Raw genomic sequence first — 17,034 nt, 5'->3', positions numbered from 1 at the left:
AAAATGAAAAGGATATGAAAAGCACATCTTTCATTCAACTGGTCCTTGCAAGACTGACAGCAGGATATACAGCATGTAAAAATAATCTGAACACAACATAATATTTAAATCATCCAGCACACAGGCTCACTGAGACAGAGAAACCACAAAGGCATTAGATATGTCAAATTATACATGTCTTGGACACTGTAAGCATGACATCATTTTCATGCCCCCGCGCACATCAGTTAGACAAAACAATGGAAATCACAATGCATAGCTTAAATATCAGAAAACATCAGACTCTCATAAACAGACACACATACTGCATCATCTGAGATAGTTCACACAGTTGAGATTTACACATTTTGAGAAACTCAACCACACGTCTATGGCTTACATGGGACAACAGATTGTCTTATTTGGGTTTTACTGAATCAGGTATTGAATGTTTTGTCTGTTTGTCACCAAACACCTATAACATCTTTGCCTCGCGCCTGAGTTCATGTCTTTGTCCAGGTGCTAATGGCACTCGTGTCAATAATGGAATAGTTGGGAATAACATTAAAATCTATACTACCGTTATATCTATGTGCTTAACATGAAGCTGGAGCCAGGAGATGTTTCGCTTAGCTTAGCATAAATATAGGAAAGAGTCTGAGTTTGGTCAAAACAATCTTACCAGATTGAGAATGAACTTTTGAGATTTTGTTTCCTTCGCACAAAACCAAGTTAGTCGTTTTAATCTGTTTTTCAGTCTTTGTGCTAAGCTAAGCTAACCGACTCTTGACTCTCCAGCATCATATTTAACAGACAGATCATTTTTGGGGTCGTTGAACATCTCATTTGAGTCTTGGCAAATAAGCACATTTACCCAAATGTCAAACTATTCCTACGTGTAGCCGCTGTTTTGTGAGTATCACATTCAGGTACACAGGGATATAATCGAAAAATAATGGTCCCATTCAAAGGTGTTTTCCTCGTCTTACAATAAAATTGTACATGTCTCTTCTGTTTTCTGTCTTCTTAATGGGAAACATACCGTACTTCAAGGCTTATTACAAATCAATAAGTGATACAGCAGTGAAAGACAACATCCTGTCTAAAATATCCTTCATGGCTCTGTACAAGTACTTCAGAGTTACCAAATTAAATAAAAAATATAATAAAGTAAAAAATATAAGACACAATTGCAAAGAGGCAGTTGAAATGAGAGCAAATGACACAGCCATCAACCCATATGAAAGACTGCCCTGTTATTGTACCCTGTGACTGAAAGGTATCATCAAAAACCATTATCATGGTTTGTCGTTGGCTCTCTGCTGCATTACGCAGTTGTTGAGATGAAGTTTCAGTCTCTGCTTCTGTTTCAGTGATTCATGATACCTTTGCATGAGCAGGTTGTCTTCAAGTATCAGTTCAAACGAATCCAAAACACATTTTCGTCCTCTGTCTTGATATGGCCCCAAGGGCAAAGGCCTCTCACTGTTTGAAATGATGCTCCATGATTATCTCATTGTCTTTGGATGCCTCCACTTAGTCGTTATTTACAGTACCACAGACAGATGTAAACAATTGCTGAGTATCTTTGAGTGCGATCGATAAAGTAAAATATTTGATTGTGTTTCCTTCCCTTCATCTCTATAAGTTAAAATCCATAATGTCTTGGGCGGTCCTCAGGTGTTCTGCCTTCTTCACGGTCTATTATCTTTGGCCAAGGAGTGCATCATCCAGTTGACTTTGGTCTTCCAGCTCTCTCGCAGAGCTTCGTTAAACTTCACTTTGAAATTCTTCAGTGCCTCGTCCTCTGACTTGCCCAAAGCTAAAGAATCCTTTTTCGGAAACAAGAACAAAAAACATTGTCAACATTATTATGAACCTCATTAGCAGCAGCAACAGCATCATCATCATCACCATCACCATTAGCACACTTGCATACCTTTAGATACTGGATGTCTTTGAAGGAGGTGAGCTCTGGCAGTCCTGCTGCCTTCATCATAGCAAAGAGGTTCACAAACAGCGTCCCGTTCCGACACAGGATCTTATAGGCCCGCTCGCAGTACTCCCTGAACCTGACGTCGAGGACACACAAATCGGTCATCAGATATAAAAATATATGAACAAAATTCCAGCCCGGTTGTACCTCTCAAATTTCTCGCTGTTGTTCGTCCTTCCTTGCTGGATCACATGAACAAAGTCATAGGTCAGGATGAAAGGCACACGCTCCCTGTTGATTCCCAGTTTCCGCTTGAAGTTGCCCAGGAAATGCCCAAAGTCAATGTGGAACAGCTGAGGGACAAAGGTCAAAACGATTGTTAAGTAGGTTCTGAATCGCTGGCGACAGTCACATGCTGGTGAGTGACCTGAATGATGCTAATCTGACAAAAGAATCACTGGAATTAAATTAAAAGACACCATCGAGTATTGTAAGGGTTGTTGGAAACTATATTGCAAACCTCCATACTGTACCGAGCAGTATTATATTGTTTTCACAATATGAATTAGTAAACCTCACCTGTCCAGTTTCCCTGATCATGATGTTGTCATTGTGACGATCTCCAATGCCCAGGACGTAAGTAGCTACACAGTAGCCAGCACAGGATAGCGTGAACTCTTCTATTGCTTGATCGAGTTTGTCCCTGGTGACAAAAAAAGGGTCAGAGAAGCAAGGATTCCGTCACAAGGCAGGTTTTCCCTACTGCTGCAGTATATGAAATATTCAAGTCTTCCTGTGGCTGATTAACGATTGACCGCCACGTCCTTTGGTGGTCTAGACGTGCACAGGGTTCAAGGTGTTAAGCTTTTACTAATTTTCTCCACTCCATTTCCTGTGCTGCAGTATTTCAAGCTAATTACCTCTCTGCTCTGTCATGCAGTCAGCTGGGCCCGTCTTGCCAATGTGACGCACAAAGGCTTATTCATTACTCAGAAATGGTTCTCCTTCTTCAAGGAGCGTTTAGCTTAGACAAGACCTTCAGACTGTCTGGCAGACTGGCAGCAAATAAAAATCAACTCCCATTTAAGGTTGCTAAAGCTGCAGGCGCCTGTGCACTTTGTCTTAGTCTTCCATGGTCTCACACACAATACATATTTGGATGTGAACAATTCAGACCACACACACGTACACACAAATTATTTCTTACAACACAAAACTTAAACGTTCCCCTAAAGGATTTTTTTTCAAAAGACCCACAGTGTCAATAAAATTTGGTTCCTGCTGGTTCTAACTAATGCTTCAGTGTAATATACTTACATTTAGCGGAATGACAACACCTAGCAAATGCAAGTCTTTGTCGAGTTCAAAAAATCAAAAGGTATTTGGGATCTTGAATATGAAATTAAACCCATTTTGTAATCATAAGAACTGTATAAACGCTTAATAAATGGTCCTTAACATACTATAATATCAATGCAAATATAAGGACCTTTTTTGAATGCTAAATGATGCACAGTATTGAGTGACAGTATTCATTTCTCAGATCAGGTATTTTCAGGGTGAACACACCACATACTAACAGAGACCAGTACAGAATCTTAACAGTAGAGTAATGGACAATCTTTGTGTCAAAGAAGCTCCTCGTACTCACTCAGGATTCTTAGATTTGAGCCAGTTGAGCAGAGCGTCCTTGTTGAAGGCGGCAGTGGCAGCACTGTTACTGTTGTTGCGCTGGATGTTGGCGATGGTGTCAGAGTTCTCCACGACCTCAATGAGCCCCATCTTGTTACCGGTGGACAAGCAGCCATACGGGATCATCCTGTGAGTGCGGGGGAGCATTGTCAGACTAAAGGTTGGTGTAGAAGATATTCTCTGCAAAAGCATAAGCCGCTGCTGCCAGTAACTGCTCCCACCGTACCTGAGATCAAGGCCTTCCCTCTTCCACAAAGTCTCCATGAGCTGGATCATCTGGAGCGTCAACATGTCTTGTCGAAGATCTATAGGGGATGAGTGCCAAAAAGGTGACGCCAAAACATTTCTCACTTGTGCCGTTTGACTTCTAACTTTCTAACTTTCCTCTTTTTTTTAATTTAGGAGACGTCCCTTTCCAAACCTCCTGGGTTTGTTAATCTTTCTGGTGCACTGTAATGTACAACTATGTATGTATGTATGTAATGTAAAGTGTGTTAAAATGTGGTCATGCATTCAGATTTTCTTGAAGCTCACCGTCTCCCTTCTTGAAGATGATGCCCACCATGTCTTCTGGAGCCCAGTTGTTCTTATACATCAACCAGAGCGGCTTCATCTTCGAGTCCATAAATCTGCACTTATCTGCACTGCAAGAGTAAACACACTCATTATGAACACATGATCATCTTAACATTGTGTCGTGACTATAGAATAAATGACAGAATACACTTCGGACTTGGATGTTTATTACAAAATAGGGTGCCACCATCTTACTCCCTTGGCCCTTTTTGTGTGTGTGCGTGCGTGCGTGCGACTACTCTGTGTCTGGAACTAACCAGATCTCAGTTAGGATGATGCTGGGGTTGAGAGGCGACAGCAGGTCTGACAGGGCCTCCAGGTAGGACTCCTGCCTGATGCACAGTTTCAGGTCCTCTGCTGTCAACTTCTGGGAGCCTGACTTGACAAAGTCACTCAGGGTCTTCATTTTGCTCAGTGCTTCGTTCTGTGTGGCAGAGGCTGAGATTTAGCATCAAACAAATACACACATTTAGTCAGAGCCTATAACCACGTGAGATTACCTGTTTGGTTAAGAGCTTTATGTGGTGGATGTTCCCCCTGCAGTAGGCCTCCAAAATCAGGCCAAAACGCAAAGTCACAGACGCCACGTGAATTTCTGACCTACAGTAAGCACAAACACACCCGTCAAACAAAAGGATGCAAACGTAGATGATTTGGGGTTTTCTGCTGGGCTGCGTCTCACCTGAGATGCCAAAACAGAAAGTGTCCTATTCTCCGGTTGGACAAAGCCCTCTCTAGCAGGAACGTAGTGAGGTCACAGTCTAGGTAGGACTCGTACTTCAGGACCTGGACCAGCTGGATTAAATACTGTAGCAGTTCATCATCACTGTGTGCAGAGAAAATAGTCTATGGATGATTATGCAGTTATAAAGTGGAAATACAAAATGGCTTATGGATATAAATACAAACACCCACATACCTGAGCTTCCTGAGGCACCTGATAGTAAACGAACGTATCGCTGGGTCGGGAAAACTGTAGTCCAAGAGCTCTAATGCATGGATGGCAGGCAGGTCGGGCCAGTTCCTCAACAGATTCACCATCTAAGGAGAATCAAGTCATTTATTTTTTTTTATCACAATGACAACAATTATAACTTTTATAGGTAACACTTCATTGTTATTCCAATGTACTGTGAAACATTTCCCAGACCTTCATTGGTTGGTAGTGCTGAAAAGTTCAGCAGATAATTTAACAAGTCATTAAGTCATTTAACAAGCAAATCTGTCAAAACTTTGTTGATATCAGTTTCTCCAATGATATGCTGGTTTTCCAAGTACCATAAACACACCAGGTATTATATGTGAAATATGTGAAATTCCTAAAACAAATAAGTGAGTAAATTGTACAGGACAGAAAAGGTCAATCTGGACTTTTTCAAGGTGTTTGTGTTTTGTTTCTTTGGGTAGTCCTGTAGATGCCTGAGAAAACCAAGTTGGACATAGAGGAAGGAAATTCTCCTCCATAACTCTCCATTTATACCTGAACCACATCCTCTCGCTTGTTCCACTTGGTGATGAGGAGCAGCTTGGACAGATTCTCCGGATAACGGTCGCGAACTTCGGTACGGAGATGCCACAAGAGTTCCTTTTCATCTTCAAAAAACTCTGTGTAGTTCTTGTTGTCCATGATTTCCTTCAGTTTCATGTACTACAGAGGATGGACCCGAAAAGAAATTCATCAAAATATGTGAAAAACACCAAAGAGCTGTGTGTTTTTTCTTTCTTTCACAGTGTGATAACTGCAAGATGTGAGCTGTTGAAAGTCTTACTTCTTCCTTAGTGACAGAAGCCGCATCACCGTTCCTCTCTATGTCATTTATCTGAAAATAGATGCCGATTTTTTTCACTGACAGAATTACAAATTAAAATTTCAGTATGAACCCAACATAGCCTTTTGGGAACAAGTACCTTGTCAAGCGGAGGGTAATAAAGAGGATGTGGTCGGATGTTGGCAAAGCGAATGAGAAGTCCTGCAGCACTGTCCACGTTGGGGTTCTTCTCCACTGTTCCCATCGGGTTCAACAGCTCACTTTTGTCATCTGTGATGAAAATGTAATATATGAAATGTGCCACTTGGTAGCTGTTGCTACTATTCACTGACTCTACTGTATTCCCAGAACATTTTCATAGTGAACTCACTCTCTTGACTGTCATGAAGATGGAATTATGAAAATGCTACATAGTGAATAAACACATAACCATATTTTACAGCCAAACATCTGACACCAACAACACATTTTGTTTGAATATGCGGGGATTTGGCGGTGCCGCATGTCCCTTTGAGCACTGTGTGCTCCCAGGCGCTGCGGAGGAGGCTGTGAACATGTGACGTGTTTTTGAATAGGAGGAAATGTAAGAAGAGGCAAGGCTGACAAGTACCGGGGACAGATGGCCATGTGGACAAGAGGAACTCCCCAGTCTTCAGCTGGTCCTTGTAGTCGAACACCATGGTGTTCACCCAGGCTATGGGACAATCCTGAAAGGACAGAGAGAGAAGGACGGGGAGGGTTAGGTTTGTTGATTAGCTTTACAGGCCATCTGTAAAAATCATGCAAAGTGAGTCTTTGAGACAGAATTTAAACATTGAAACATTTATCATGTTAAATAATAAAGCGTAAAGGAAAGAAATGTGCAGCTTCTAGTAAGAAGATAAGTGAGATGATTCTATGTTTATAGGGTCTCAGGTTTTCAAGCTGAAGTGAGAATGTAACGCGTCAAAAATAGGAACGAGTTCCAAGCAATGATCTGACGAAAAATAACCATGGTGTTCAAAACGAAACAAACACACTGGGGCTGTAAACAGCCAGTGACACAAAATAGTCTATACAGAAAAAACAAGACTGTTAAAAGTAGCTCAACTTCCATCTGACTCTCTGCCGACCGGCTGCAGGACTTCTCTCTTCCAGGCAAAAGAAGAGAGAAGTGGCAAAGAAAGCAGAAGCGGCCTCGATACCCGTAAAATATACACCTGGGCACCATGTTTGGGAGGTTTGCCCGAACATGGTGCCCACAGACACTGCAACATATCGAAACAAAAGTTGTTGAGACCACAGCCACAGAAAAGGGGAATTAGTTGTTGTTCACTGTACCACTCAGTGTGTGTGTGTGGGTGGGTGTGTGTGTGTGTGTGTGTGTGTGTGTGTGTGTGTGTGTGTGTGTGTAGGCTCTTTACAGTGTCGTCTCACAGTGCCGCACTACAGATGTTGTAGCATCAAACAAGATATAAAAAAAATAACTCTAACTGGCTCTTTATTAATGTTACGAATAGTGACATAACGCAGCCGATTAGAACCCCTCACATTTGAGAATCTAGAACCATTGAATGTTGGAAATGAACAATTTATTCATGATCAAAATAGTTGCATAATAATCGGCCATAATCATTTCTGTACTAAAAGTAATATTTGTTCGAAATGTGGGCTATTTTCTTTACATGACAGGACAAGAGCAAGCCTAATTGCCAGGCACCACAACACCACACAAACATAAGATATCATGGTCGTGTTGTTGTTTGTCAGTTGTTTGTGCTGTGGCTGTCACGGTGCTCGGCAATGATGCTCTTCTCCTGACGCAGTGTAGAAAAAGTGTTCTATTTAATTCAGAAAAGTTCTGCAGTTGTGCTCGCAGCCTCATCTAGAACATACAGTATCTTAGCCACAACCGTTTAATAACTACATTTGATTTTTTTTTTTTTTTTTTGAAAAATAGATTTTTCTTTATTCATGTGTTATCTAATGTTATCAGACTTGTTGTGCTCCGAAATATCCAGCATTAATCACACAAATAAAATACACGTTGTGCTCTAGCCAAGAGACTTTTATCCAAAGTGTTCCCCTGAGAAAAATAAAACAGCAGCAAAAAAAATGACGTTGCAATGTTGTAGGTCTCGAGTCTGAACTGTCCCCAGTAGAGGCCTGCAGGCCGAGGAGCAAATTGAAATGTCAAATGCTCTGTGGTCTGTAAGTACGACTGGTGACAGTAAAGATGAATTTAGAATTCCTTGAAAATGTTTCTCCAGTTCCTTCCTTCCTCAGAGTGATGCTCAGATAAAAGGGCTGAAGCGGATGAAACGTCAACCGCAGCCTTGCCACTGAACAAACTTGCACAACCAGACGCAGCAGCGGAACACACAGCACACACCAACTACGCGCACTACACACTAGAGAGGAAGCAGATCTGTTTGTGTTTGCTAACAAGTTCACACTCCGCAGCCCCAATAACACTTGCCTGCATGATCATGAGTTGTGTGCCACGGCTCCAAAAAAATTTGCCACAAGTCTCAGCCGGACTCACCGCTTTCTTGTTCTTCTTTTTGGTGCCACGGGGTTTCTTGGTTTTCTCAATGACGGCGTAGAGCGCGAAGCACAGGCGGCTCATGCGCGGCAGGTCGGCCACGTTTATGTCAAACTCCAGCCTCTGATCCCACAGCGGCTCGGAGCACACGGTCACCTCCGAGCTTGTCACTACCTTGCAGAGCAGCTCGCTGCCATGGAAAAGGCCAGCCTGCACCACAAGCTGGAGGGGAAACACACGCACACACACACACACACACACACACACATATACAGTAGTGATTAGACAAAGGCCCGACATGTGGTTTGGAAGCTGAACAGTTCAACACATCTGTGAGGGACAGACTTCACAAGATGATTCACAGTTTTCCGTGTCACTCCGGCAATTAGTCTACACATTCATAAAGTAGGCAGGTTGCAGTGCCTTTCAATGCTCTGCACAGTCTTTCAAAAAAAAAAAAAATATATATATATATATATATATATATATATATATATATATATATATATATATATACAATCATTAGAGGTCGAATTCAATATTGTCCGACCATTAAACTCCTGCCTTTTGCCAAATCAAGATAGTCTGAATCTATATTTACAAAATATATGAGTGGCTATTTTGCCCCAGGGTGTGATTTCCAACCAGCGCCTGATAATTATGTGACAGGACAAATTTGCCATGAGTCATGATGTGCTCTCAGGCAGCAGTGCACTTACACTTAATAACCCAACTGAACAGTAACACAGTTAGTTATGAAAGTGACTCACAAACACAGACACACATTAACAGGGTTCCCTACTTGTCTTCTCACTTTTTCTTATTCTTGAAATTGGTTGCAAAATTTAACAAATGAAGGAAAATGGATTGTGACTGGATATTTTTTCTATATATATATATATTTATATATATATATATAAAAGTTTCAACATAGGTCACGGCCTGTCTGCAATAGTAACACAATGCATGCATCGCCTTCAAAAAAGAAAAGAAAAAAGAAGTGCATTGAAAGCGAGAGAGGGAAAGACAGCATGAAGTGTTTCTTTTTTTCTTAGAATCTAGGCCTCAGAATGAGACGTAAAAACCAGATAGGCCCTCCCCACTTCCTGTTTTGAAGTTTTAACCAACCGCCTCGATGAATTATGGGAAACGTGTGGTCTGGACCATGTGACACCCCTATCATGTATATGTCAAGTTCGCTGTTCCTACAACTGAAATTAAGATATTGGTAAACAAGTGAATGCCACATTTCATTGAGCAGCCGTGAGAGAGAACCCACGCAAAACCCCCACCGACCTTCATTCCCTCATCTGCGTTGACTCGGCTGCCCTGCAACAGGTGGATGTAGAACGGCTCGGTGATGGACCACAGAGACGAGGTATTCAGCTGCGGAGAGGAGAGGAGTCGGGAGGAGAGAGGAACATTCAGTTTCCCCTCTCAATCTCACTTTACAGTGAAATTTCATGAACAGCATTCGCTGAAGTTGTGAAGGCATGAAACCGTTGCTATAATTTCCTGTTTGGCCACATGTCAAGAGCAATAAGTAAGAGAACAAACACTTTGAAAAGAAAGTAAAGGGGGGGAAAAAGGAAAGAGCTTTGAAACGGGAATAAACCGACAGAGAGTTCTTCTTTAATAGATAGATGTGTTTGTGTGTGTGTGTGTGTGTGTGTGTGTGTGCGTGTGTGTGTGTGTGTGTGTGTGTGTGTGTGTGTAAATTATCTACGTTGTGTTAGACAGCATGTTTCCAGTGTGCCAAAGTCCATGGAGGAGAGAGGATAGGAGAAGGACAAATGGAGAGATGGAGAGAGATGGAGAGAGAAAGAGCGAGTTGCTCTTTTAATGAGAGACGCCAGCCGTCCGCTGACCTCTCACCTTCTTCAGGGGCAGCGGAGGAGGCCTGGACAGGGAGCGACTCTTGTATTCCTGGCTGCACATTTGGCCTTGCTCCTCCTGAAACTTGCTGATGGTGGAGTGGTGCACCATGGTTAGATGGGGGTTCTGGCCATTTCTCAAACATGAGAAAATGTACTGGGGTCAAAAGATAGACATAGACAACAGGAGGGGGACAGAAGAAGAGATTTTTTTTATTTTGTTTACTGGTACAGCCATCAGTCAGATCACCCACATATGTTTCCCAGTGTTCCGATAGGCCTGGTTAACTCCAGGAGGCTGTTCATTTACTGTAGGTTAATGCAGGCAAAATCTCATTACGTGTGGATGGACGCAGTTCCTCTCTGAAGCGCTGCTAGACACAATATGAGTCACCCCTGCAGGTAGCCGGAGTTTCAAAATCACCAGTGACGTCTCCTGCCACCATAACCCTGAGTCACCCTACTCCTGATATGACAGTTACTTCCACCACCGTGGTCCAAAAACTCGTCCACTGAGAAAGTAACAGCTCATGGGCTCATTAAAAATATTCAGTGGGCTTTTTATATCTTATATCATCGTACAGCACAGAAACAGTGAACTAGTGATTAGGCTTTTTCCACAAATCAAAAGAAAATGACTCTTGTGTCTAAATAGAGAAATCTTTACAAATTCATCTTGACAAAGTGACACTTGATTTGTAAGTGGTTAAACAAATGGCAAAGTTTCAAATCTATGTCCACATCCGAACGCCATAGAGCGCAGAAGCCAACAGTGTCTCTATGAGGCGCATCTTCACAGCCAGGGGAAAAAAAAACTGAGGGGACTGAAGAACCCATATCACACACAAGGACTAATGTTGGCCTGCAGGCACGTAGGAGTCTCTGAAGCAAGTGGAGGATGATGTTAAGCCTCATGCTAATTGCCTTTTTGGCACAATCAAAACACATCAGCAAAAGCCCACTATCACAGACATGAAGTACTGCGGCGGCAGCATCATGCTGTGGGCATGCTCCTGCATATATCTGCTTCGGTCGGATTGAGAACCGAGTCCTGAGAAGAGAACAACGAACAAAAAGCGATAAAGGAACCGCCCAAAAAGGGCCGAATGTGAAGAGTTGAAGTGTGCTAAACACAGACCTATTGTCTGTTCATTCTCGAGGTGTTTATGTGGCGAAAAAACGAACAAGATCAGCGGGGTTGTTTGTTTATTTGTGTTGTGTTTATTTCGTATCCGTTAATAAAGATTTGTTTTCAGATGGACACTGAATTTTTTTTACGCTTAAATCCACTGAGACTCGTTGAGGCAAGGGACAACGTTCGTGCCCCCAGCGGCTCCAGGCGGTGTTGTTGTTTGGTCATTGTCGTAAAGACGCTGCAGTAGCGAGACTCCGGTAAAGGCGCAGGTATTTAACAAGTACACAAATAACCTTGTCTATTTCCACTTTCACGGTAAATCATTGAAGTACGTGTGGGTGTTTTTGCGGTCACTCACTTTGAACTGGCACATGGGATGTTTCCCATAGATATACTCCCACCTCCCGTTGACCTGCAGGGTGTAGTCCTCCGGCTCCTGTCGCACTGAGCGAAACACGTTGGCCTTCTTCTTCAGGGCGCTCCTCATCAGAGCCACGGGGTGATCCTGAGGATCCTGCTGCAGCATGAAGCTTTCCTGTAACAGAACAGACGGCGCGATTCAATTAAAGGGGCCAGCTTCCCAGAAACTCTGACAGAATTTAGCTTTCATGTCGGTGGATCTTGCTCATGGCGTGGGAGGGGGATTTCCAAAGGTGCTCACATTTACTTTGCATTGTCCTCCACAGTTTGTCAACACAAGGTGGAACCACAGTTTTTCCCAATCAAAGCTGTTGTGCGTTTGTTTTAGGCTTCCCAACTGCTGCCCAATCGTTTGTCTTAGCCACCTTCAGAAATATCACTCAAAAGAACTACAACAGCAGATCGACTCACGTCGCACGCCTCAAACTTGACGTTAATGAAAAACTTCTTGGTGTTTTTTGACTTCAGGCTCCCACTGTGTGGCGGAGTGCAGCATGGCTCCAGGTCACACGGGAAGTTGTACTCCATCCACTGCTGCCATGGCAACATCTGACGCTCCTGAGCCTTCTCTTCACAAAAAATGCACATCTTAGTCCTGAACTCGTTCACCTCGTGGTTCTTCTGGGCTTCAAACTCATGCAGACCTGAAAAAAAAATACTCATGAGTCAAACTTCATGTTCACATTAACTCAGGAGAGGATCTACACAGGAGCGCACATGTTTCATTAATTAAAACTGATGCAACTGACGCCCAACGAAAACGGCAGAAACAGAATACACTATATTATGACGACGTCGGCGACTTAATGTCATGAATACAAAACAAAGAAATCAAGAAACAACCGTTTTTCTTGTGATCATAGGTCCTTTCTATTTCATACAAGTGTTACTTTGCTAATTTGGCTAATGGCTTTGGAAAAATAGCAATCCTTGGATTCCCGCCAACTCACACCCCTGAATTACTGTCACGTCTTTTTTTTCATCCGTTCAAATAGTGCAGCTGTGCCGCTTGTTGCCGAGGCTCGTCCCCTGGTTTGAAAAACATCCAAACCAATCACGAGTTTTATAGGTGGGACTGAAAAAAAATTGGGGATCATCACAGAAAAGAAAATTGCCGAGAAAATGTTACAGGTTGGCCAAAAAAACCCCAACACATTTCTTCAAACTACTTGTAAGCCACCACAGCGTCGCTATTACCAAAAATATGTGGATGGATGCGTCAGTAAGGGACTGAATAATAAAGTGAAAGGAACTGGCAAGCAAGTCTGAAACTGTCATTTCAATTATTTTGTTTGAATTTTTCTGATTAAACTAGACATGTGCACAGTAATTCAGAGGCCTGGAACCAGGTCGTGGCAGCTCTGACATTAAAATGTCACATACGTAGAGAGATAAAACTCTCCTCTTTATTTTGACGCTGACAGAAGCCTGCTCCTTTTCTTAGTAAAAGCAGCAATAAAACCACCAAACACCAAAACCTCTGTGACTGTAATAGCAGGTCAGCTCTATCAGAGAGGAGGGGGGGCTGCTTGCCTTTGCCAATGAGCAGGCTGATTTGGGTGTTGATGAGCTTCTCCGCTCGGTCGCCCTCCCTCGCCACCAGCCTCAGAACACACATGAAGGGCCGCACATCGTTTATACGGCGCGATTCTTCCTCCAGCTCCTCCCGCTCTGCGGTCTGGTTGATGCAGGTGAAGACGTACGCATCGGGGTCACCCAGTCCACAGAACAGGGCCTCGCTTCTGGCATTTTTCCAAACCATCTGAAACAGGAGACGCCAGCGATACATAAGGGTGAGAGCCCAGAAGTGAACGGTGTGTCCTCTGTGCAGGTTAAATAAACGCCTTGGGGGTCATAAAAATGTATTCTTTATGGAAACAGGGATTCAACCACTGTACTACTATCAAAACAATGAAAAAGCTGCCAAGTTGAAGAATTGCATATTTGCCACCACTCGGATTTCCGCTTTCCGAGCTCAAACGATAACCCATTGTGCAAAAAATTGACCCTGGAAGGTTTTTTTAAAACTTTCTTTTTCTAAAATTCCTTGTGAATCACTCAGACTGCAAAGACATTTAATATCTTAATCATCTTAACAGCTTCCGAGTGTACCATTAGTTAACACAGCCAAGTCAAACGGCCTGAAGTGGCAGAACTGTTGGCATAGAAACGGGCACATTCACATTTAATAGCCGATCTGCTCCAGCAGACAGAGGAGGGCTGCAGCGTCTTCGCTAAAGGGTTGCATCAAAATTTGAAGATGGATCAAAAGCACCAGCGAGAGTTGTTCCAGACAATTTCAATTAGTTTAATGTCTGGAGGACATATTAAGTCATCAAATTTGTTTTAAAGCGTATTGAGTAAGTATTGTAAATACTACAACAGCATTTTGCAACTGTGCTCACTCCTGAGCCACGGAGCTGTGCTGCGGTGTCAACACTTGTCAGTCTCCTAGAAATACAATGGTATATATTGTAATAGATAAATATGCAATTTATGATTACATCACATATCGTGTCTCAGTGGGAAATCAAAGTCCATCTGGTCTTTGAACACATGTAAGCTGACGGACCTTTTTGATGCTTTTGATGGTGTCATTTCGAGACACAGGGAATTTGAGCAAGATCCCGGTCGGCAGCAGGAAGTCCATCATGATCTCCTGGACGCCCTCCTTCTCCCATTCCTCCTGCATCCCATACTTCCCCGGGGGCATGGTGACGGCCTCTCATTTACCGTCAGCTCGCCCGCTGCTCACCGGAACACAAGCTGGCCGTCTACCCATGAGGAAACACAGCTGGGGTTAATATGTCCTCTATTAACATAAGGATGTGTGCAGCCCTGGAGGGAAAAAAACTGAATGATGCATCTGTAGCCTATAGGGTTGTTGATTGAAATCAGAGAGGGGAAGAAGAGTGTGTGTGTGTGTGTGTGTGTGTGTGTGTGTGTGTGTGTGACATGAACGATAAACAGTAGCCGGTAGTTCCTTGCACCAGATCCCCTCTTCATCTCCTCAGTGCTCTGCCAATTTAATGCAAAACGTAATGGATAAGACACTGAATTGTAAAACTAGGCAACAGTATAAAGAGTATTTCTTATAATGTGGATTTACAGGCTGAACTCATACACCTCCATCTTACCTCGGGGTCAAATAAGGTGAATACACAATGAACTTCGTTTGACTCAATTGTAAAAATACAAATCGTTTGGAAGTTTGATGTCCTGTGATCCAACTCAGTGTACACACAGAAAACAACGTTTTGTAATTGTGAAAATTGTTTTTCCTGGAGTAACTGGAGACTATTGATTTTCTTTTGGTAAGGGAACACTCGTGCCATGTGAGCTTGCACAGTCCGACTGGCCCAGTCAATATCGAAATGTGTTTCAGGGAATTTCAGAACACCCAACACTATGGCTCTTCTAACATGTCGTAAACGAAGAAAAAAAATTTACATTTTTGGAATTTAAATCAGGAGGCAGCAACAGCCCGACACAACACGTGACGTTGTTCTGTGCGTAAATCAACTTGTCGCAGGTGACGGCGAGGAGCTTTGCCAACCTGTTGGCGCAGACACTCGCCTCGCTGCTCTACACGCCGGTCATCGTCTCCTCACGGGTCGGTCGCGGGCGAAGATGGAGGCTGGCACATCACCGGGACGCATGCCTCGCTCCGGCGGCTGCAGGCTGCAGGACCGATGCGCTCCCGCCCGGAGGGAAGGCGCGCTGACCGGACTCCGGTCCTCACGCGGACGAGGCGCCGTCGCGGTTCATGTGCAGCGCAGCGGCGTTTCCCTGCGTCGCCGGGGCCGAGTGCGCTGTCACCCGATCGGAGGCGTCGACGCACTGGCTCAACCCGGGCGGCGCGGCGGCGCGGCGGCGCGCTGCGGAGTCTCCAGCCCCCTGCGCGCCAAGGGACCGTCCTCCAAAAGTTCACTCGGCGCAAAAAGCGAAAGTAGGGTGAAAGTAAAAACACACGTCCCCCCTCGCTCCAACTACCAAGAACTGCTCATTTCTCTTACTCGGGTACTCGCTTGTGAGTGAAAGAAGAGAGAAAGGGCGCCACGGGTCTTAATTCTTGACACAGTTTTCTTTTTGGTCGAAGGCGGAGCAAATTCTCAAACATTATTTCACAGACGTGTAACAAAACCAAAATAATGCTTTGATATTTTACAAAGCGCGTGAGAGTTTTGAATATAAACTTTATGTTGAACGGGGAGATAATAATAGAAAAGGAATTCCCTGACAATATATTGTATGAAAAGGATAAAAGTGAAGACACTGTAGAGTTTCACAACCCTCGGTGTCTACTGGTTTGTGAAATTCTTGTAAGTAAGACAGGGGCCATGTAGATTTCCAGGTACTATAGTGTAACTTTAGACCCCTGCAACGTGGCCGCGTTGATGAGCAAGCGAGAATATGTAGCCCATCATAAAACACAGGCAGAAGTTGTATCCAAAATGTGAATGTAAATGATCAGCCATTCAAAAAAATTCATTTAGGTAAAATAGACACTATGTTCTACATAAAAGCCAATAAAAAGTTCTAATTGGATTGTAGGTTTAAATCTCCAGATGACTCCGAACATTCACAGTTAACCAAAGCGAACTTTACTTCATTTATTGGAGAGTTTTCGAAAGGTGAACTCAAAGTTGAACTCTTCAATGGGAGATTGGCCTTCCCTTTTCATATTTCCTCAGTGTAACCAGTGTCAATTTTAGACTTGCAGCAAGTAGTTCACAATGGAACATGGACCGCAGTAGTAGAAAGGGGAAATGGTGGGGCCAACACAAACAGCGTGACACTACAACTACTTACTCTCAGCTCTTTGATGCACAATGTTGATTTGAGGTTTCAAGTGAATTCTTAGGCCAAATTTATTTTTCAGCAAGATATATTTTCAGGTAGACAAAAACAAAGGAAATATCTGGTTGTGTTTGTTTGTCAGTTTGGTTTGCAGGTGTTAATCTTTCATCGTGGTCTTGTACCTCTGATAAACTCTAGTTTCCTGTTGCATAATGTCAAAAGGGCTGCTGTGATCCTGCAAGATTCTGGCAGACTCAGTTCTTGTATTCTGAAAATCGCAACATGTGTTTGTGAGTGCACTTCAGACCAGCTGGTGAAAACAGGAAGAG

The 17,034-nt window shown here is 43.3% G+C and overlaps 1 protein-coding gene across 1 annotated transcript; it reads right to left on the bottom strand.

Moving 5' to 3' along the window:
* Nucleotides 1-15: 15 nt before the first annotated feature.
* On the bottom strand, nt 16-15,940 carry pik3cd (phosphatidylinositol-4,5-bisphosphate 3-kinase, catalytic subunit delta). Its single transcript, XM_035646257.2, has 23 exons — nt 15,462-15,940; nt 14,478-14,679; nt 13,439-13,667; nt 12,317-12,549; nt 11,844-12,020; nt 10,352-10,507; nt 9,773-9,862; nt 8,477-8,698; nt 6,563-6,659; nt 6,092-6,222; nt 5,953-6,003; nt 5,664-5,831; nt 5,103-5,224; nt 4,866-5,009; nt 4,684-4,783; nt 4,441-4,607; nt 4,142-4,251; nt 3,834-3,912; nt 3,567-3,734; nt 2,495-2,618; nt 2,123-2,268; nt 1,919-2,051; nt 16-1,811 (listed from the first exon to the last, which is right to left on the bottom strand). The coding sequence occupies exons 2-23, from the start codon at nt 14,616-14,618 to the stop codon at nt 1,674-1,676; spliced, it is 3,126 nt and encodes a 1,041-aa protein (XP_035502150.1). The 5' UTR covers nt 14,619-14,679; nt 15,462-15,940; the 3' UTR covers nt 16-1,673.
* Nucleotides 15,941-17,034: the final 1,094 nt, after the last annotated feature.

This window comes from Scophthalmus maximus, chromosome 3 (assembly GCF_022379125.1).
Source record: "Scophthalmus maximus strain ysfricsl-2021 chromosome 3, ASM2237912v1, whole genome shotgun sequence".
NCBI classification, from domain to species: Eukaryota; Metazoa; Chordata; class Actinopteri; order Pleuronectiformes; family Scophthalmidae; genus Scophthalmus; species Scophthalmus maximus.
This window is presented reverse-complemented; position numbering and strand designations above follow the sequence as displayed.

What these genes read in the sequence shown, in the direction of transcription:
- pik3cd (XM_035646257.2), bottom strand. Translation starts at nt 14,618, where the DNA reads ATGCCCCCGGGGAAGTATGGGATGCAGGAGGAATGGGAGAAGGAGGGC. An exon ending in CATCTTCAAGAAGGGAGACG is followed by an intron (nt 3,913 to 4,141) that starts GTGAGCTTCAAG and finishes CATCCCCTATAG; the next exon opens with ATCTTCGACAAGACATGTTG. An exon ending in AGGGAAGGCCTTGATCTCAG is followed by an intron (nt 3,735 to 3,833) that starts GTACGGTGGGAG and finishes CCGCACTCACAG; the next exon opens with GATGATCCCGTATGGCTGCT.